Source organism: Malaclemys terrapin, chromosome 1 (assembly GCF_027887155.1).
Source record: "Malaclemys terrapin pileata isolate rMalTer1 chromosome 1, rMalTer1.hap1, whole genome shotgun sequence".
NCBI lineage: Eukaryota > Metazoa > Chordata > Testudines > Emydidae > Malaclemys > Malaclemys terrapin.
The window spans coordinates 218,067,068-218,089,141 of NC_071505.1; the positions used below are offsets into that span (position 1 = coordinate 218,067,068).

General features: G+C 40.1%; 1 protein-coding gene across 6 annotated transcripts in view; it reads right to left on the reverse strand.

Annotated features, from left to right (window-relative positions):
* GLRA2 (glycine receptor alpha 2) overlaps positions 1–22,074 on the reverse strand; it is a 163,177-nt gene that overhangs the window by 88,350 nt on the left and 52,753 nt on the right. For all 6 annotated transcript variants that reach the window (XM_054016504.1, XM_054016503.1, XM_054016509.1 and 3 more), the window contains 3 exons: positions 14,717–14,799; positions 13,832–13,969; positions 7,628–7,842 (listed from right to left, as the gene is read on the reverse strand). In XM_054016504.1, the coding sequence (XP_053872479.1) occupies positions 7,628–7,842; positions 13,832–13,969; positions 14,717–14,799 (436 nt within the window). The remainder of the gene's footprint in view (positions 1–7,627; positions 7,843–13,831; positions 13,970–14,716; positions 14,800–22,074) is intronic.

A 22,074-nucleotide genomic window follows, 5' to 3' on the forward strand; every position in this document is an offset into this window, starting at 1 on the left:
TTGTATTTCTTAGGGTAGGAAGCAATCCCTTTAATTACACATCGGAGAGTGTCACACCTGTTGGGATTAATGTCAAGATCCCCATGGAAACAAGAAACAACATCTCAATATGTTCAAACTCCAGAAACATAAAGGTATTTCAAACTGTTTATATCCACATTAATCTGCAACATCTTCTGTCTTTATAATCTATTAATCCTGATTTGTCCGCTTCATGTACTATGTTAACTTATTTCAATTAATGTGCATGTCTTGTTTTAAACATGCTCTAATGTTACTAGTACATGTAACCACAGACAAGCCAAAATATTAGCACAACTCCAGCTAGTAAAGTATCACAATTTATGCTAATTTAAGTGTCTACTCACTGGCCAAATTCTATTCTCATTTACAGGCATGTAAATCCAGGGTCACTTCATTGACTTTACTCTTGTTCTGGTATCACACCAGAGTAACTGAGTGCAGAATTTCACCTCATATGAATAATTCTTATTCACAAAAATAGTCCCATTGCCTTCAACGTGCCACTGACATCAACAGGAGCACTAACATAAGTTAGGACTACTTGTGAATTTGGGAATGCAGGATTAGATCCTGAGGGTGGCATTTTGGCCCAATGAAGACAAAGGCAAACTACTTTTGGACAAACCTCAAGAACTGCAAGATACAGGATACCTATTATACTCATTAACTTAAATTCAAAGACACTTTTCATGAGCAGCAGACAGACATGCTGGCCTTCTCTCGGTTCATATAAGAGCACTCTTCCAATGGCAACTTCAAACTCCACACATAGGCCAATCGTAGTTATAAGGGTTTAACTCTGTTTAACTGCAAACAGTGGTCCTGGTTCTGATATCACTTACATTGGTATCGTAACTCCAATGAAATATATGGACCAGATTTTCTAGCAAGATCCATCTCCCTGTGACCAATCCCGTGGTGTAAGGATATTCATAGAATCATAGAATATCAGGGTTGCAAGGGACCTCAAGAGGTCATCTAGTCCAACCCCCTGCTCAAAGCAGGACCAATTCCCAACTAAATCATCCCAGCCAGGGCTTTGTCAAGCCGGGCCTTAAAAACCTCCAAGGAAGGAGACGCCACCACCTCCTGAGGTAACGCATTCCAGTGCTTCACCACCCTCCTAGTGAAATAGTGTTTCCTAATATCCAACCTGGACGTCCCCCACTGCAACTTGAGACCATTGTTCCTTGTTTTGTCATCTGCCACCACTGAGAACAGCCGAGCTCCATCCTCTTTGGAACCCCCCTTCAGGTAGTTGAAGGCTGCTATCAAATCCCCCCTCATTCTTCTCTTCTGGAGACTAAACAATCCCAGTTCCCTCGGCCTCTCCTCATAAGTCATGTGCTCCAGACCCCTAATCATTTTTGTTGCCCTCCGCTGGACTCTTTCCAATTTTTCCACATCCTTCTTGTAGTGTGGGGCCCAAAACTGGACACAGTATTCCAGATGAGGCCTCACCAATGTTGAATAAAGGGGAACGATCATGTTCCTCGATCTGCTGGCAATGCCCCTACTTATACAGGCCAAAATGCCGTTAGCCTTCTTGGCAACAAGAGCACACTGTTGACTCATATCCAGCTTCTCATCCACTGTGACCCCTAGGTCCTTTTCTGCAGAACTGCTACCTAGCCATTCGGTCCTTAGTCTGTAGCAGTGCATGGGATTCTTCCGTCCTAAGTGCAGGACTCTGCACTTGTCCTTGTTGAACCTCATCAGGTTTTTTTTGGCCCAATCCTCTAATTTGTCTAGGTCCCTCTGTATCCGATCCCTACCCTCTAGTGTATCTACCACGCCGCCTAGTTTAGTGTCATCTGCAAACTTGCTGAGAGTGCAGTCCACACCATCCTCCAGATCATTAATAAAGATATTAAACAAAACCGGCCCCAGGACCGACCCTTGGGGCACTCCACTTGAAACCAGCTGCCAACTAGACATGGAGCCATTGATCACTACCCGTTGAGTCCGACGATCTAGCCAGCTTTTTATCCACCTTACAGTCCATTCATCCAGCCCATACTTCCTTAACTTGGCGGCAAGAATACTGTGGGAGACCATATCAAAAGCTTTGCTAAAGTCAAGGAATAATACATCCATTGCTTTCCCCTCATCCACAGAGCCAGTTATCTCATCATAGAAGGCAATTAGGTTAGTCAGGCACGACTTCCCCTTGGTGAATCCATGCTGACTGTTCCTGATCACTTTCCTCTCCCCTAAGTGTTTCATAATTGATTCCTTGAGGACCTGCTCCATGATTTTTCCAGGGACAGAGGTGAGGCTCACTGGCTTGTAAGTTCCCCGGATCCTCCTTCTTCCCTTTTTTAAAGATGGGCACTACATTAGCCTTTTTCCAGTCATCTGGGACCTCCCCCATCGCCATGAGTTTTCAAAAATAATGGCTAATGGCTCTGCAATCTCATCTGCCAACTCCTTTTGCACCCTCGGATGCAGCGCATCCAGCCCCATGGACTTCTGCACGTCCAGTTTTTCTAAATAGTCCCGAACCACTTCTTTCTCCACAGAGGGCTGGTCACCTTCTCCCCATATTGTGCTGCCCAGTGCAGCAGTCTGGGAGCTGACCTTGTTTGTGAAGACAGAGGCAAAAAAAGCATTGAGTACATTAGCTTTTTCCACATCCTCGGTCCCTAGGTTGCCTCCCCCATTCAGTAAGGGGCCCACACTTTCCTTGACTTTCTTCTTGTTGCTAACATATCTGAAGAAACCCTTCTTGTTACTCTTAACATCTCTTGCTAGCTGCAACTCCAAGTGTGATTTGGCCTTCCTGATTTCACTCCTGCATGCCTGAGCAATATTTTTATACTCCTCCCTGATCATTTGTACAATCTTCCACTTCTTGTAAGCTTCTTTTTTGCGTTTAAGATCAGCAAGGATTTCACTGTTTAGCCAAGCTGGTCACCTGCCATATTTACTATTCTTTCTACACATCGGGATGGTTTGTTCCTGCAACCGCAATAAGGATTCTTTAAAATACAGCCAGCTCTCCTGGACCCCTTTGCCCTTCATGTTATTCTCCCAGAGGATCCTGCCCATCAGTTCCCTGAGGGAGTCAAAGTCTGCTTTTCTGAAGTCCAGGGTCTGTATTCTGCTGCTCTCCTTTCTTTCTTGTGTCAGGATCCTGAACTCGACATCTAATGGTCACTGCCTCCCAGGTTCCCATCCGCTTTTGCTTCCCCTACTAATTCTTCCCTGTTTGTGAGCAGCAGGTCAAGAAAAGCTCTGCCCCTAGTTGGTTCCTCCAGCACTTGCACCAGGAAATTGTCCCCTACACTTTCCAAAAACTTCCTGGATTGTCTGTGCATCACTGTATTGCTCTCCCAGCAGATATCAGGGTGATTAAAGTCTCCCATGAGAACCAGGGCTAGTTGCTAGAAGAAAGCCTCGTCCACCTCATCCCCCTAGTCTGGTGGTCTATAGCAGACTCCAACCACGACATCACCCTTGTTGCTCACACTTCTCAACTTTATCCAGAGACTCTCAGGTTTTTCTGCAGTTTCATACTGGAGCTCTGAGCAGTCATACTCCTCTCTTACATTCAACGCAACTCCCCCAACTTTTCTGCCCTGCCTGTCCTTCCTGAACAGTTTATATCCATCCATGATAGTACTCCAGTCATGTGAGTTATCCCACCAAGTCTCTGTTATTCCAATCGCATCATAGTTCCCTGACTGTGCCAGGACTTCCAGTTCTCCCTGCTTGTTTCCCAGGCTTCTTGCATTTGAGTATAGGCACTTAAGATAACTCATCGATTGTCCCTCTTTCTCAGTATGAGACAGGAGTCCTCCCCTCTTGCGCTCTCCTGCTTGTGCTTCCTCCCAGGATCCCATTTCCCCACTTACCTCAGGGCTTTGGTCTCCTTCCCCCGGTGAAACTAGTTTAAAGCCCTCCTCACTAGGTTAGCCAGCCTGCTGGCGAAGATGCTCTTCCCTCTCTTTGTTAGGTGGAGCCCATCTCTGTCTAGCACTCCTCCTTCTTGGTGAAGTGTTGGGGTAGGATGGAGCATGGCCAGAGCATTGCTGCCTTTTGACAATCCTTGGCTGGCAGTTGGCCATTTGGGAGCCACTAGCAGTCTAATCTATGCTGAGACTGTACTAGAACTGCCAGAAGAATCACGGCCCCACAACCAGTTCTTTTGTATCTCCTCCTCTCCCCTATCCAACAGATGTGTAAAACCAGCAAGAGCACAGAATCAAGCCCAGTATTTCTCCATCCCCACAAAGGAGGATACAAACAAAAGAGGAAATATTCCAACAAGAACAGGGGTTGCATGATGAGATCTCATTCTGAGGAAACATTTTGTCTAATCCTGTCCCTAACTCGATATCCAGAAGCCCACTGGAACACACTGATTCAGAATCAAGTTAATTCTTTGGTAACATTCTTTCAAACTCTTTACTTTGTACTGCAAATAAAATAAACTGTGCATATGTTTGGAAATCATCCACTTGGAAGCCTAAATTCATACATGAAAGATTTTCTTCTTCACAGTATTCTTGAAAAATTATACATATTTTAAGTGAACAAGTGAAGTTGAACCAACTGTTGTAGTCACCAGATTTTTAAGTGCCCAGTCGCATTACCGACTGAACAGCAACAGCAACAAAATCTGTGCAATTTTCAAAATTTCCCCACATATGCTCCACTTAAGCACATCACAGTGTTTTTAAATAAAACAAGATATGATACTGAGGGTACAGCAGAGCAGAATACAACATACTTTCAGGAATGGATCTTATTCTGTGCAAACACACAATGAGTATGTCTTCATTCCTGAGTTAGCCCAGATGATTGGCACTTGGGTTAGCTAACATCAGGAGTGAGCAGACACAGTCAAAAACCTACCCAAATTACTGGGTTCTCACCTGTCATTCTCCCAGTGAATGGCACTAGGACTTCTGGGGGCATTTCCCATGATTATTTGTGCTGCAGTAAGCTGGCTCATTCTGTGATTTTTTCCTGGGGAATTGTGATAAGACTTGTCTGTACCTCTGGGCACGTGGGAGTAATTGTGGAGGACTTGTGGAGGCTTTGGAGGACCATCAGCTCCTGAGTTGTTTAAAGTCATTCCAGTCTCACTTGCATGACAATAATTTTTTTCTCCCTCAAGCAAAAGTGCTTTTCCATCTTTAAGCAGCTGCCTCCAGTTGTAACACAGGCTTACTGAATCAAAGGATTTACTGGAACACTGCAAATAACACAAGGTGGGTGAGGTCATAATTTTTATTGGATCAACTTCTGTTGGTGAGAGATAAACACTTTTGAGTTTATACAGTTCTTCAGGTCTGGGAAATATGCTCAGAGTGTCACAGCTAAATATAAGGTGGAACAGTTTCTTTAGCATAAGTAGTTAACATATATTTCAAGGACCATTCAAGGAGAAGTGGCCAGTTAACACCCTTGCAGTCATAAGAATCTTTTACATTCTTCCCAAGACACACAAACAAGGAAACAAGGGAACACAGGCAGACCCATCATATTTAGCCACAATACTTTTACTGAAAGACTATCAGGACTCATAGAAACCATCCTCAAATCACTCACCACACAAAGGATGAGCTTCCTCCAGACACAACCGACTTCCTCCAGAAACTCTATAACATTAAGAACTTCCCTCAGAACATCATCCTTGCCACCATGGATGTCACAATGATGGCATTGCTGCCAGCCTAAAAAATCTATAAGACAATGGACAACACTCACATATAAATCCAAACACATCGCCAAACTCATCCTCATCCATAACAACTTTATATTCAACAAAAAACACTTTGTTCAAACTATGGAAACAGCCAGGGGTACTACGATGGCTCCCCAATATGCCAACCTCTTCATGGGCCAACTCAAGGGAGAATTTCTGGACAAATGCACCACAAAACCAATGATATACCTGAGATACATCAATGATATTTTCATCCTCTGGACAGATGACTTAAACTCACTCCTAAACTTCCACCACAAATTCAATAACCACCATCCATCCATCAAACTCTCTCTAGAACACTCCCGAACTAGAATGACCTTCTTAGACATCACAATCAGCTTCACTAATGGAACCCTACAGGCAACTATATGCAAGAAACGAGGGATCACCACACCTACCGTCATAGATCCAGTAACCACTCCAAACACACCAAGAAATCTGTTATCTACAGTCAGGAACTCAGGTACCTCAGAATATGCCTGGAGGAGAAAGCCCAGGATACACACCTTAACATACTTAAAACCACCTTCACCAAACAAGGACACTCCACCAGAGAAGTAGATCACATCATGGAACAGCCACCCCCACATTCAAGATCCATTGGTCCTACACTTGCCTATCACAACATGAATCCAGTGCACTAAATGCCCCAATTACAACTATGTGGATGAAACTAGAAAATCACTATGCTCTCCAATGAACTGATGAAGAAAAATGATAAAAGACAAAAACACCATATTACCTGTGGGTGAACACTTTTCACAGTGACAACTCCACATCTGATCTCTCAATACTCATCCTGCACAATACTTTCAAAAGAGAAGACTGGGAACCATGGCCATTGGGAGCTGCAGGGGGTTGTGCCTGTGGAAGGTCAACTTTAGCAAATTGTCTCACGACCCACAATCAGATTACCCAGTTTGCCCACCACTGATCTATAACCTCTAACTCCCTCTCCTTTTTTCTCCCCTTCTTCTTCCCTATGAGTGCAGAGGTGTTAACTGGCCATGTCACCTGGAATGGTCCCTTGAAATATGTGTTACTTACTTATGCTAAACAATCTGTTCCACCTTATATTGAGCTGTGACACTCTGAGTACCTTTACCAGACCCGAGGAAGAGCTCTGTGTGAGAAAAAAAGCTTGTTTTTCTCTTATCAGCAGGAGTTGGTCCAATAAAAGATATTACCTCACCCATCTTGTCTTTCTAATATCCTGGAACCAACACGGCTACTACACTGCATACAACTCCACCACAAACAGGCAAGACTAAAACTTCCTACTAACTTCCCCCAATCAAATACATAAACATAATAACAAACATAACAACAACTTAACATTAAGATAGAGCACCATCTATTGGTGAAGGTGCTGTCTACACTGATCATTACAGTTCCTCAGATTTGTGGAACTCTGCTTTTTTTAGTGAAAGTGCAAGGATGTGTATGTAGTGGACATCACACCATTATATTGCACCATTAATGTCCGCTGATAAGCAAATCTTTGCAATTTCAACACAAGACTTAGGCCTTGTCTACACAACAATATTTCACCAGTCTAACTTAAATTATGTTTTAAACTGCTTTAGTTAATCTGGTGCAAATCCCTATATGGACACTGATTTTGGCTCATTTCTGTTTAGCTTAAACAGATTCCTAACCAATTTAAACTTAAACCAATAAAAGCCTGTTCAAACCAAAATGAAAGTGTTTACACAGAGTTTTGCACCAGTTTAACTACATCATCACAGCTTTAGTTAAAATGGTGCAATTTTCTCATGCCATAAGCATGTTAAACTGGGTTTGCAGAATCTCTAAAAAATGTACACACACTTCTTGGCAAAATACCAATCAACAAGGAATGTATATTTGGCAGAGACTCCTTACTTTTGGAAGAGAAGCTCTGGATCCTGAACTCTGTGTAGTCATTGTCAAGACTGTAGTGATGCCCAAAGCGACTCTGGCTGGAGCAGCATCCATGTTGATCCAGAAAGAAACCCAGGACAAAATGACGATCAGCAGGCTAGGAATGTACATCTGGATTAAATAGTATCCCATCTGACGTTCCAAATGAAACTTGACTTCAATGCATGTAAACTTTCCTAGAACATGAAATTGCTTTTATAAATGTTTTTGCACATTTTGTCTTATTTTATGAGCATAAATTAGCTTTCTGACCTCAGGCATATACAGATTTCATAGCATGCTATCATAATGTCTTAGCTCAAAAGCAGAGGCCCCAATATGAAAACATTGTTCTGGTTTAGCTTTTTGGTAACATTGTAGTTTGGTGGAGTTGACATCATAATGTTCACTTGAAACAGCGGCCATTTATTTTTGTGACTGAATCTTATTACTTTACAGTGTGATCACTTTACAAGAGGTCTAGTCCCCTAAAAATAACTTTTTTAACAAATGAGTCCCATTCTCCTTTGGTTGGGTGGGCCCCATCTCATCCAGTGTTTCTCTCTCCATCTAACCAGTAGACCAGTCATTTGCCTGCATCTAAGTATGTTGAACTTGCTCCATCCTTAGTAAACAAAATTATATTGGTACACTTTATTGGGGCTGGAGAAGATGCTGTTAAAAGTAGACACTCAGATGTGGGTAGGGGACTGGTTTTTTGGCTGAACAGATGGTGCTGGACAGCATTATCTCACCAGGAACTGGTTGAATGGTCAAGTACAATACAAAGGGCATTAATGTACCCTAGTCATTTAAGAATTCTGTTTCCTGAAGTTCTATGGATCTACAAGGGCTGAATGCCATGCAATGAGATGGAGTGCGGGAAAGTGGCAGGGGGAAATTGCAGCTGAATAATATTCCTGTTCTTTCACAAATTAAAATTTAAACTATAATATTCTGTGAACATTTAGCAGAGAAAAATTGTATAGTTTTCTGTGCTAGGTCCTGACTATATAATTTGAATAGGTTGATAACTTCAAACTTCAGCCCCTTCAATCAGCTGGTAACAGGAATCACCTGACATCCACAGGTAATTCTGCTTACTTATAAATGGTCAGTTTTCAGAATAGAGAGAGGTAAATAGTGGTGTCCCCAGGGGTCTGTTCTGGGACCAGACCTATTCAACATATTCATAAATGATCTGGGAAAAGGGGTAAATAGTGAGGTGGCAAAATTTGCAGATGATACAAAATTACTAAAGATAGTTAAGACCCAGGCAGACTGCGAAGAGCTACAAAAGGATCTCTCAAAACTGGGTGACTGAGCAACAAAATGGCAGATGAAATTTAATGCTGATAAATGCAAAGTAATGCACATTGGAAAGAATAATCCCAACTACACATATAAAATGGTGGGGTCTAAATTAGCTGTTACCACTCAAAAAAGAGAGCTTGGAGTCATTGTGGATAGTTCTCTGAAAACATCCACTCAATGTGCAGCGGCAGTCAAAAAAGCAAAATAGAATGCTGTGAATAATTAAGAAAGGGATCGATAATAGGACAGAAAATATCATATTGCCTTTATATAAATCCATGGTACGCCCACATCTTGAATACTGTGGGCAGATGTGGTCGCCCCATCTCAAAAAGATATATTGGAATTGGAAAAGGTTCAGAAAAGGGCAACAAAAATGATTAGGGATATGGAATGGCTTCCGTATGAGGAGAGATTAATAAAACTAGAACTTTTTCAGCTTCGAAAAGAGATGGCTAAGGAGAGATATGATTGTGGCCTATAAAATCATGCTAGTGTAGAGAAAGTAGATAAGGAAGTGTTTACTACTTCTCATAACACAAGAACTAGGGGTCATCAAATGAAATTAATAGGCAGCAGGTTTAAAACAAATAAAATTAAGTATTTCTTCACACAACGCACAGTCAACCTGTGGAACTCCTTGCCAGAGGATGTTGTGAAGGCCAAGACCATAACAGAGTTCAAAAAGGAACTAGATAAATTCATGGAGGATAGGTCCATCAATGGCTATTAGCCAGGATGGGCAGGGATGGTATCCCTAGCCTCTGTTTGCCAGAAGCTGGGAATGAGCAACAGGAGATGGATCACTTGATGATTACCTGTTCTGTTCATTCCCTCTGGAGCACCTGGCATTGGCCACTGTTGGAAGACAGGATACTGGGCTAGATGGACCTTTGGTCTGACTCAGTATGGCCGTTCTTATGTTCTTATGTACTTTTCATGCACATGAACAACAGTATTATTAGTAATTATAAGAACAACATGTATGTCCAGTTCTCCCCAGTGCTGGAAAACCCCAAATAAGGAAACACCATGTGCCTCCTTTTAAAGAGTTCTCTATGGACTGTTTCTCAGAGGGAAGGCAGTATTTGTCCCCTTCAGAGCAACCACAGTTTTCAACTCTCCAAACTTACAGTTCTGAGAGGATTTTCTGGAGACAAAAGCCATTCATATATAAAAAGCAACAAAGCGTCTGAAGAAGTGGGTATTCACCCACTAAAGCTTATGCTCCAATACATCTGTTAGTCTATAAGGTGCCACAGGACTCTGTCGCTTTTTACAGGTCCAGACTAACACGGCTACCCCTCTGATACTTTATTCATATGTAAGGGGCCCTTCAGAATGCACACTGCTACTCAGCATGCTCTGCCAGGCTGTCAAGGCATTCTCTGCTGACCACTGCCCCCAAATCTTTCCTCTGGGCTGGAACTGCCACACCATGGATACAAGGTATTATCCTATGCAGGGAATCCCCATGGGCTTGCTAGGAAGCTGCTGGTCAGAGATTACTCATCCCTCCCCGCTCCAGCCTGTCTTCTCCCATATTCCAGTAGAATTTCAACCCTTTCCACAGCTCTTGGGGACAGTGAACCTCAGGGTTTTCATCCCCTAACATTTTGGGCCATAGAAATTAGAAGCAATTTTTGAAGCAGAATTGGGGGTTTTAAAAACCAAACTAACAAAATTAAACAGTAGTTTTGTTTCATAAAAACCGATGTAACATTAACTGACGGATTGGGGCTGAACCGCTCATGTCCTGTCGTTTCACTGAATGAAAAAATATAACTGATGCAACCAGACTGACTCTCCTGCTGACACAATGAAATACCTCTTTTAGATGGGAAGGATTTATATTTCAACCCAGCAGCTACCAAGAAAACCATTCATAAAAATCTCTGAACACTAGCTGCATATCATAGACTCCAAACACCCAAACTTGTCTCTGGGTAAACTTCCCAGGGGCAGCGTTTCTGACATCAAGCGTGTCCAGAGGCGGTGGATAGTGGAATTGCGTTCAGATATGGGGGCTAGCTGTGATATAAGTAGGAAAAACTGTTAAATAAGCAGGCATTGGCAATGTGATGCCAGTACTAACAGGGTGTGGTGGAGCAGCAGATGACACTGCTGCCCCTAGAAAATGCCACAAAAGTCCAAAAATGGTGTTGTGACACGGTGAGATTAATCAAGTACACCCACAAATAATAGATGAAGAAATCATGGCAGCAACAAAAAGTCTTCTTGGATGCTGGCAGACCAGGTCATGTCAGGGTTTATTCAGGCCAATTCACTTGTGTATTAGCATAGATCAAAGCGATTGTTAAATGTATAAGTGTTTTAGGTGTTAAAACTTCCTAAAATGAAATAGGATGTTAAATGCATTGTTTTTACTTATCTGTGTCCTGTCATAATGCAATAGCAAACATTTACATTGTAAATCCCCTGTAACTAAATAACTCATCATACATCAAAGAAGCCTTGTAGAATGCTAATGAGGGACTTTATCAGAAAAAAGTGCTAATTCCAAAGCAAACGGCCATTGTGTGTGATGCCCTGAGGTCAGAAACTCAAAGTGCATTCCTCATTCACTCATCAAAGGAAAAGCCCACATGGGTAGAGAGACTGTCAACTTATTTTCTGTGAGAAGAAGCTGTAGGAAGGGATTCAAAGAAAGAGCCTTCACCTCTGGACTGTTTGGACTCCTACAGGGAAGTGTACCAGATGCAAAGTGGAGATACCCCTGAAAAGATTTGTGAGAAACTGGCAGTTTATTACATCACTGCCACTATTTGGAATTACAAATTGTGATCAACCTGTATATATATTTTACCCGCTTTAACCTCTCAGTAACTCATTTTTTTTCTCAGCTTAGTTTACTGTAGAATTGGCTGGCAGCGTTGTCTTTGGTGTAAGATCCAGAGTACCAATGGATCTGGGGTAAGTGACTCGTACCTTGGGACTGGGAGCAACCTGATGTGATGTGATTCTTGGTTTATGGGGACATTATCACTAAGTCCAGTTTGTCTGGATGGCAAGATAGACTGGAGAGTCTGAGTGGACTGTCTGTGATTCCATGGAAAGACTGGAATAATGATCCAGGAGTTCACATTTGGTACTGGCTTGGTGAAATCTAATTACAGGACACACCACCAGTGTGGGGTGTCTGCCCTGTTTTCTGGCATTCTGCCCTGAGGTAAGCATTCACTGTTGCAAGCCATTCCAGACAATGTGACAATTTCAGAATGGAAAAGAACTAGGTTATGATGGATTTCTGGCTGAATTGTTAAAAAGCACAGAAGATGGAGGCTTGAAAGCCCTGTCAGAGGTAATGAAGAATATATTTGAGAGAAGAGATGTGCCATAAGATTTTACAATTTCACCGTGTATCCAAATCCCCCAAAAGAAAAACACTATGGATTGTAAAGACTACAGAACAACCAGCCTAGTACCTCATGCCTCTAAGATTCTTTTGCGAGTTGTTCAAGACCAAATACAAGGAAAGATAGATAAGGAAATAAGTGAACAACAATATAGTTTCAAACTTGAAAGGGCATGATAAATGTCATTATGAGCTTAAAGCTCATATTAGAAATATCAAGTGAAATAGGGAAAAAATACACTTGTGTTTTATTGATTTCCAAACAGCATTTGACAAAATCTACTCTATATATTTATCAACATTTTAAGATCTGTTGGGATTGATTGATATGGACTCCAAGTAATAAAACAATTTTACTGGAGTCAGAAGGCGGTTATAATGGGAGATGAAAATGCAAATCTAATAGAGATCCAGAGAGGAGTGAGACAAGGTTATATAATGTCACTGACTTCATTCAACATTTATAGTGAGTGTTTGATTAAATTAATTGAAGAAATGTAAGAAGGTATTAAGATGAATGAAAATGAGTGAATAATGTTCACTATGAAGATGACACAATGTTGTTGGCTGATTCAGAAGGTCCAATGAAGTTAGTGGAGATTATTTACAAATATGTCAAAGAATATGGGCTAGAGTTGAATGTGGACAAGACAAAATCTGTGGTGGGATGCAAGGATCCTGGGAAAACACACAAGATTCCAGTGAACAACACAGCCATACAGAAAGTAAGAAATTATTGGTACTTCGGAAGCATCATTACAGAAGTTGGAAGATAAGATACTGTCAGCACCAGAACAGTGAGAGCAAAAGGGACATTATGGAAGAACAAACATCTGAAGAAAAGGGACATAAATCTGAAGATTAATTCTGACGCTTAAAAACTTATATTTGGTCTGTGATAAATTATGGCTGTGAAACATGGACATTCAAACAATTGATAATAAAGAAACTGCAATCCTTCAAATTATGGTATTATAGAAGAATTATGAAAATATCATGGCAAGACCACATAACCAAGGAAAAAGTATCGGAGATTATCAGAATTTAGCAAACAGTAGTCAGTGAAAGTTAATGGCAGGAGAACATAGAGGAAGAAAAACAATATCTGGAATGGACAATGTGATATTCTGAGTGGATCAAAAGAACTATTAATCCACAAATAGATTAGCAGAGAATCATAGAGAATGGGGTACCATGGTTGCAAACCTCCAGTAATAGGGATTCTACATAAGAAGAAGAAGGAAGAGCCAAATCCAAACTCCAACAGAACAATTCCTGCTCTGGACACAAGGTATGAAGCACAGGGATTTAACATATTTAAAGGGAAAGTACTGAGAAAATATTACATTTTCCAACATTTTTACTGGTTTTCGCCTTCCTGCTTTGCCTAAACCCCAGCTTTCAAACACCAGACCTAATAAATGAGATCAGTTACAAAACTGCTTGTGGATAGTAGTAGAAGTAATTACTAATGGAAAAATTAGGAGAACGCTCACCGGTGTTGTAGTGTTTTGTGCAATAACCAAGTTCCTTGTCTTCTTTCAAAATAAATTGTGGCAGGGTTAAGCCTTCGGCAACTTGCACTGGACCATCACTTAGCCACTCAAATATCAGATCATTCATAGTGTACCCAACTAGAATAAACAAATCACAGTTCATTAGATAATAGAGTATAGTTTCAGATGGAAACAAATTATGACTCAGAAAATATCCTCACTTTTGAATGGGCAAACTTCGATACAAGAGTTTCTAATTGATCCAGGAGCTGAACTACATTAACTACAGTTATTATTAAAACTTTGAAATAGCATCAAATATGTAATAGTACTAGAGGCAAAATATTCAACTAAAATCTCAAACGTGCGGCATATCTGCTTTGGTTTATTTCTAATAAAAAGTCAATGTTAATAGCCTCTCAAAGATATTAATGCTCACAGCACAAATTATATTTCACTGTAGCTATGTATCAATTTCTGTACTTTGTTTTATTTTTGTCACTCTGGTTACAGAATTATTGCATTCTACCAACATGAGTATTTCTAGATTACAATATGTTGGATCTTATCAGTAACAAAATTGAACGACTTCTATAATTCTTTGAAACTCAGCATAGAGAAATACATAGCAGAAAGAGAAAAGTGAAGAACAGAGTGGACAATGCAGAGAAAAAAAGAGTGAAAATGCAAAAGGACAGTCACTTAAAACACTCCCGGCTCTTGTTTCACTCTAGTGATACAACAGCATTGTGTCTCACTATGCAGATTACAGATTGCAGAGACTTTCTGGAGTGATGATCTCCACTGTAAGGCACAATAATGAAGCTGTGAAATTTGATTTTAAAAAACACAGCTCTTCACTAGGTAAGTCAGCTGGTTACTCACAGCTTTCTAGTTGCATTGTACAAGTCTGCACATCCATCGGAAAATTCTTCAAGTCCATTGGACACGATAAGGTTAATGTTAGCCTAAATATGGGCAAGAAAGGAAACTGCTGTTAGAAATCTTTGCAAGTTATATCCTAAGCACAACATTTATAGGCCAACAATGTTTAAAGTGATGCAGTCAAGCTTTAGAGACCCAGAGGTTTAGTCCTTCGCCCCATCCTCTAGTGATTTGGGATGAGTCCTGCACTGGTGTTAGAATTCTAACTTCTAAGACAGAGTGCCCGTAAGCAAGCAGGATGCTCATTGATTGCAGTGGCTTATAGTAGCCCAGAGCCAGCAGGGACTGCAGAAAGATAGCAGGGCATGCCAATGTGTTATTGTGCAATCTGTATGTTTTACGTATAACAACGAACCCAAACAATGTAGCATCTTGAGTTATAGGTCATCTCCGCTAGGATTTTAACTCTTGTAGCCTCTGTTTTTTTTGTTTTTTGTTTTTGTTTTTTTTTGGGGGGGGGGGGCAAATGGTGAAAACACAATCACAGGGATATTTGAAAAACAGAAAGTGTAATGCATATAAAGTGAATGCTGAGCCCATCATCCTTGCCACGGACCTTTGAAAAACAAAAAGGTAGTAAAGGCTAAATCTGCAACATTAGACATTGAATGCAAACGTTAAAAGACAAAGAGCATAGATAGGAAAAGTAAGCTTAAAGGGACTTTGTCAACTCTGAATTTTTTTTATTACTACTGCTACAAGTAACACCCAAGAATACTTTAACTGAGAGACTTTTTAAATTTTCTCATTTCTTTTTACTTTACTTTTTGCATTTGACAGGACTTTCTTTACAATCAGTTTCACTAGTTTCCCCTGTACAGGGAGAGAAAAACATTTGTATCAAAATAAGAAAATGTGATGATAAAATCATAAAAATGAGCAGGAGGACTCATATACAGGTGTAGTAACCAAAATGGCTTACATCATATTAAAAAAAATATGATTAGATTTAAAGATACGATGTCTTCAAGCTATGTTGCCATCATTTTTACCACCAAAATGAATATTATTGTTATGGATGTCTGATCATTTTAAGCTGTAGTTATTTCTGAGATATTATTTAAGATTTATATTGCAGTAGACTCCAGAAGCTCCAATCAGATTCAGGCCACCTCCAATGGCCTAGGTTCTGTACAAAAATATAGAAAGAGTCTGTCACACCTGTATACCTGATCCACTCCAGGAGTTCCCAGCCAGGTCTCAGGTCTCCTACCATCACCTGTCTATGGGAAGGGACCCTCATCTCATTCCCTTCTGACTGGGTGTTTTAAGGCTGCACAGCTCCCTGCCTTAAACTATGCTATCTCAGCAAGCCAGTCTGCCTAAAGACCAGTGCCTTTGTTTTGCTTTCTCTCACAGGGCTATGAGCACTGTATTGCCAGTAGTTACCAGTAACTACACAGCTCTTTCTACGCAAGCACATCTATTCTTAAGGTAAAAGCATTACACAGAAAACATAAAAACAATGAAAGTTCCTATGCACATGCTAAAAGATAACCTGAGGTTCCCAATCAGTCTTACAGGGCCCTAGTATGCCAAAGTCTTTCCAACCCCTCTGTGAGGGCTGGAAGAAGGTCCTGTCCTTTTGCTGGATCAGAAAAAAGGTCCTGAGTCAGTTTATATCAAAAGCCCTTTCACTGTTTCTTGGTCTCTGGAAAACCCAGTTTTAACAAGTATATGGAACCCTCCCCAGGGGGTGGTACTTCTCTAGACACGTTTACAAACTATAAACTGGTTCCTGGAAGAACTGGGGCTCATGGAGACAGTCCTTATCCCATGGAACTTACAATCTTATCTACACACTTCAGCTACCAAACAAAGAGTGGCATATGAGCATCAGTGTTGGTGGGCCTTGTGAATAGGTGGATTTTAATAGGTGGATTTTAAGTGATTTGAAGATGGACAGGGCTTGGCATTTAAATATATATATATATTGGCATCTCAAAAACTATATTATTTGAGGTATTAACTACAAAAAAACAAACTGAAAATCCACAAAAGTATCTGCAGTAAATCTACTGTACTATAACATGCCATCAGTAGATTGGTTAGCTACCACAACTACGGTTGGGTAAAATTTAAAATTCATGTTGAATATCTTTGTGCCCCTTTTATGTGTGCTTTTCAGAAGTATTTTTATGAATGAGCATTTACTTGTGAGAATGCTCACAAAAATAAAATGTTAAGCTTGTATGTTTGAATATTTCCTGAAAATGTATTTTGAATTGAATTGTGAAATTAATTTTACAACTTGAAATTTGTCCCATTGTTGATTAGTTACAGAAGTCCTCCAATCATAGAACAGACCCAGTACAGCATAATTTAAATAACATGGCATGAATTTTTAATGTTCATGAATAGTTCATTGCAAACAATCTGCAGACCAAGAATTATTCACTGAAGAAATTAGTGATTAATTTCAAACAGAAATTCAAGAATTTCAGAAAAACATTTCTAGGAGAATTCTGATAGCAAAGAGGCAAAATTCATGAAATACATTTTTCATTACAAATTAGTCTCCCACTTCTAATCAATCCAATACCTTGCTTAGGGCCTATACCAAAGTCCACTGAAGTCACTGAAGGCTTTCAATTGACTTCAATAAGATCAGGCCTTTAGATCAGTATTTAAACATTATGGTGATGGGTGCTACAGAAAACCAATGGAAGATATTTCTCCCAAATTAAGAGTCAAATAGGATGTGAATGAAAAATATCAGCCATAAGGGAACTAATTCAATCAATGTATCTTGAAAAAGATGAGGTTGGTCATCAAGAAAACTTCCTTTGTATAAATATAGCTGTAATGGTATCGTGTTTTGTTGTTGTCTATTACCCACAAACTTCCTTGGCTTCCCAGGGTATGTCTACACTGCAATTAAAATCCTACAGCTAGTCCATACCTGCTGAATTGGTCTCAAAGAGCTCAGGCTAAGGGGCTGTTTAATTGCAGTGTAGACATTTGGGCTTGGGCTGGAGTCCAAGATCTGGGACTCTCCCACGTCACAGAGTCCCAGAGTTTGGGCTCCAATCTTAGCCTGCATGTCTACCCAGCAACTAAATAGTCCCTTATTCTGAGCCCCGCAAGCCCAAGTCAAGCACATTAATATGAAAAATCCAATAATAGTAAAATATTTAAAACTAGTTGCTTGAGCATTGGCCTGCTAAACCCAGGATTGTGAGTTCAATCCTTGATGGGGGCCATTTAGGGAACTGGGGTAAAAAACAGTCTAGGGATTGGTCCTGCTTTGAGCAGAGGGTTGGAGTAGATGACCTCCTGAGGTCCCTTCCAACCCTAATATTCTATGATTCTATGATTTCAATGGATCATCGTTCAATCTCCCTATCTAATCTTGCAGTTTTGTACCTTAAGGCAGTAGTTGATTTCCTAAAGTGAATACATATGAATGAATGAATGAATGAATGAAAGGATCCTTTTTGTGCAGCATAGGGATTTAAACTTTAGGAGATCAAATACTACAGTAATATAGTGTGTATATCTATCTATCTATCTATCTTTCTTCCTCTGATTTTCCGACAGCACTAGACAAGTACTTCAAGATACATATGGTGTATAACTGATATAGATATGGAGTATACCTGGTAAATGGTGAGCTATGCAAAACTAAAATCAAGAACTGTTAGTACATGGATTAAATCTTTTAAGGAATTACTGTATATGTACAGTACATAATTCAAATAAAAGCCTTGCTTACTCTGTTGACAGTATAACAGAATATCTAACTTTATTTAGGATTTAACAGATTGCTAATCTATAGCAAACATTAAACTACTGACTAAACTACTTCATATTTTTCAGGAGCTAACTTTTCATTAGCTTGATGTGCTATGACTTACAGCCAAAATCCCATTTGATCTAAAAGACAAATCTCATACAGACATGGAATATTGATCCTGCAAGAAAAAGGACCCCTAGAACTCACAATATGATATCATATATATGACTTTGAGAAAAAGGGATAATGGCATTTTCATTTTTTACCCTGAAAATGTAGTGGTTTGCAAATAGACTTGAGGAGAGCAGCCTCTTTACACAGTTTATCGAATGACAAACAAGTAGAATTAGTGCCATTAAAACAGAATGTTTACCACTTCACATGATTTATTTTTAAAGAGGTAGTCCTTACACTTAGAATGGGAGAAACAGAATTTAATGTGGTAAATGGAAATACTGCAGGAGTCAAATGTGCAGTTTTTATCTGTGCCCTCTTTGTCTCCAAAAAGTATGGCTCTCTCAGAACATCATGTAGCACAGACATTTTTCTAACTGCTTGACTTTTGGGGGGTGTCATATCCTGAGTAGCACAATAGTGCAAATTAATGCCTAGAATGAAGACCCCTTGCTCACCTTGATGAGCATATACACTAGTTTTTCCATTGAAGACACTGGGACTAGTCATGCAAGTGCTCAGTCAGGGTTGCAAATCCAAGCTTTAAAAGAACAATATTATTTTACTGGGCTTGATCCAAACTCCCCTGGAGCCAATTGGAGTCTTTCCATTGACTTCAGTGAGCGTTGGAAAGCCTGTAATGGTCAAATCTGCTCAACGTCAGCTCACATAGCAAAAATAACAAAGTTTCAAATCCTAACAAGATAATTACTAACTTATTAGTGGATACTATTGCACCTTCACTGGAAGAGGGTTGTTCCAGAAATGACAATACAGCCTGGCAGGTCAGTTTGTTTAAACAAAACAGAATAATGTCTGTGCACATGTAGGAGGAGGATGTGATAGTATATATCTGCATGTGTTCACTGCAGTTTAGATCATTTGTATTTCTATTTGGTCACTGTGGAAAGGGAACAATATAATGTTCAGTATTACCTTACTAATGTGGATAAAATACTAGCACAGAGTTAGCACAAAGACAGTGATGGGTATGATATAAGGAACCAGATATACAAGCAGATATGTACAGCAATGTGGCCAACTCCCACGATTTTATCACAAGTCTCTCAATTTTGGATGCTTTTTCTTAAAGCCCCCGGCCCTGGAAGCAGGCAATTAAGTGGAAATTTCAGGTTTTTTTTTTAAGAGTAAGTTTCTAGCCCTCAAGATTGATGAGAAAAGCTTGAAAATTTGATCCAAGTAAACCCAAATGGTTCAGAGACCAGGCCAAGAAAAACAAACAAGTTCATTATGTTTTAAAAATCTCTTCATTTTTAAGCCCATCTCATCATTTGGGGCCTGACTCATGATTGTTGGCTCCCTGGGGATGGCAATTGGTATTTGTATAATCTCCTGGCAGTTTCCCTTGCTTTCTAAAAGGGTGCAGCCAACCTGCATGTTTTCTCATGTTTTCCAGAATTTCTGGATCCAGTTGTCACAGTCCAAGGCAATTGCACCTGTATTTCCCCTCAGTGGTTCAGCCAGGGCACCCACCATCAGGCTTCCAGGTCCCCAGCTGCTGCCTCTCTTGGGTGGAGACTCACATCTCACTCCTTTCTGAGCAGAGTATGTCCAGGCTCCATAGTTCCCTGCCTTCACTGTGTATTTCCCAGCACAGTCTGCCTAAACAGACCCACGCACTTTCTCTTCAGAGACTGATAACAGAAGGATTGCTGCAGATTATAAATTATCACACAGCACTTCCTATGTAAGCCTATTTTATTCTCAAGGGAAAAGCACTACAGAGAAAACATATGAAGAACAATAAAAACCTATACAAATGCTAATAAATTTACCAGGAACCCAACATGGATTCTGACAGGCCCAGTCCTTCCAACCTTACCCTAAGGATTGGGGCCCTCCATGAGCAGGGTCCTGTCTGTTTGCTGGATCAGGAAGAAGGCCCTGAGTCCATCTAAAACCAGGTTATTTTTCCAAAAGTTTTTTCTTTGTCTGTTGATCTCCGGAGAATCCAGTTTGAAATAATATGTGCATATCTATCCGAGAGGGACGGCTTCACAGGCTGATAACAAGGAAGTTTAGTAGCATCCCCACTTCTTACTAGAGAAGGTACATACAATGCCACAGCAACACATAAACAATTGCATTTTCAATACAATATACCCCAAAGGTATTAACCCTAATTCAATCAAGGTTATCTTAATTCCATAAGGTTTGTTCAGGATATGGTCAATCTGTCATACCAGTTATTCTTTGATTTTTTTTCATGCAACTTCATTTCTGAGATGCGGAGATAGACAAAAACTGAGGCTTATGGAAATATAGAACATTCTCTATTGTGGCAAAACACGAAATACAGACTGAAGCTTCCTATATTTCAGTTTCTCAGGATGTTCTGTCTAGTCTTCCTTAGTGGTTTGCGGGACTTCATTTTGGTTCACGTATTGCTTAATAACCCAGTGACTGGATTGGAATGGTGTGGTAGGTTTTTCATTAATGGTGAAAAATTATTTTGCATCTCATTTTTCATTGTAATGCAGTTACTGTCTGTTGATATGCCATGCCAATGAATATAATGAGTTTCCAATTATCACTCAAGCAATGCCATGAAACTAAATTTGAGTATGATTTCATTTGATAGTTAAAATAATGTAACCTACCTGTTTCTTCTCCAAGAAGAATAAATTGCCATCTCTGATTTTTCTTATGTCGTTTCTTATCCTAGTTATATTTAAGTTTTCAGGACCTGGATACTTACTCTACACCACTGTTTATTTGGTCTGGTTTTGTTTTCCTTCTGGCACCATGACTCCTCTGTCCTAAGCAATATGTTTAAATACAACTGGCAGAAGGCAGTCAGTTACTCCTGAAAGCATGCATGATACAGGGACAGGATTTTTTGCATCACTCATTTAGAATCAGCCTCATGGCTACACCCTTTTACATTTCATCTTGCTACTTCTGTGTTTACAGGGAGATCATTTCATGTGGTAGATGTAGCCATGGGTCACTGACAATTCAGTACAGACTTACACATCTCTGTACATGAGTTTCTAATAGGCAATGGTTATCTTGGCCTGCAACCAGTCAGCAGTATCCCATTAGCACATATTTCCATAACTAATCACCTGCCAATAATTTTTAATATTTGCAATCAGGAACAACTCTATGTATACAAATTATTCACACGATATGCCAAAGAAAATCAATTTTTATTAAAATGACACTAGTTTTGATTGAAACACTGTGGTGTGTGTGTGTGTGTGTGTGTGTGTGTGTGTGTGTGTGTGTGTGTGTGTGTGTGTGTGTGTGTGTGTGTGTAAAAAGGGGTGTAAAATTGGGCTTTGCCAGGTAGCTACTAGTGTCAGGATCCTTAATTCACTTTAACTGTCTTATGATCAGAGAAGAGCAACCAATGGTGTCATTA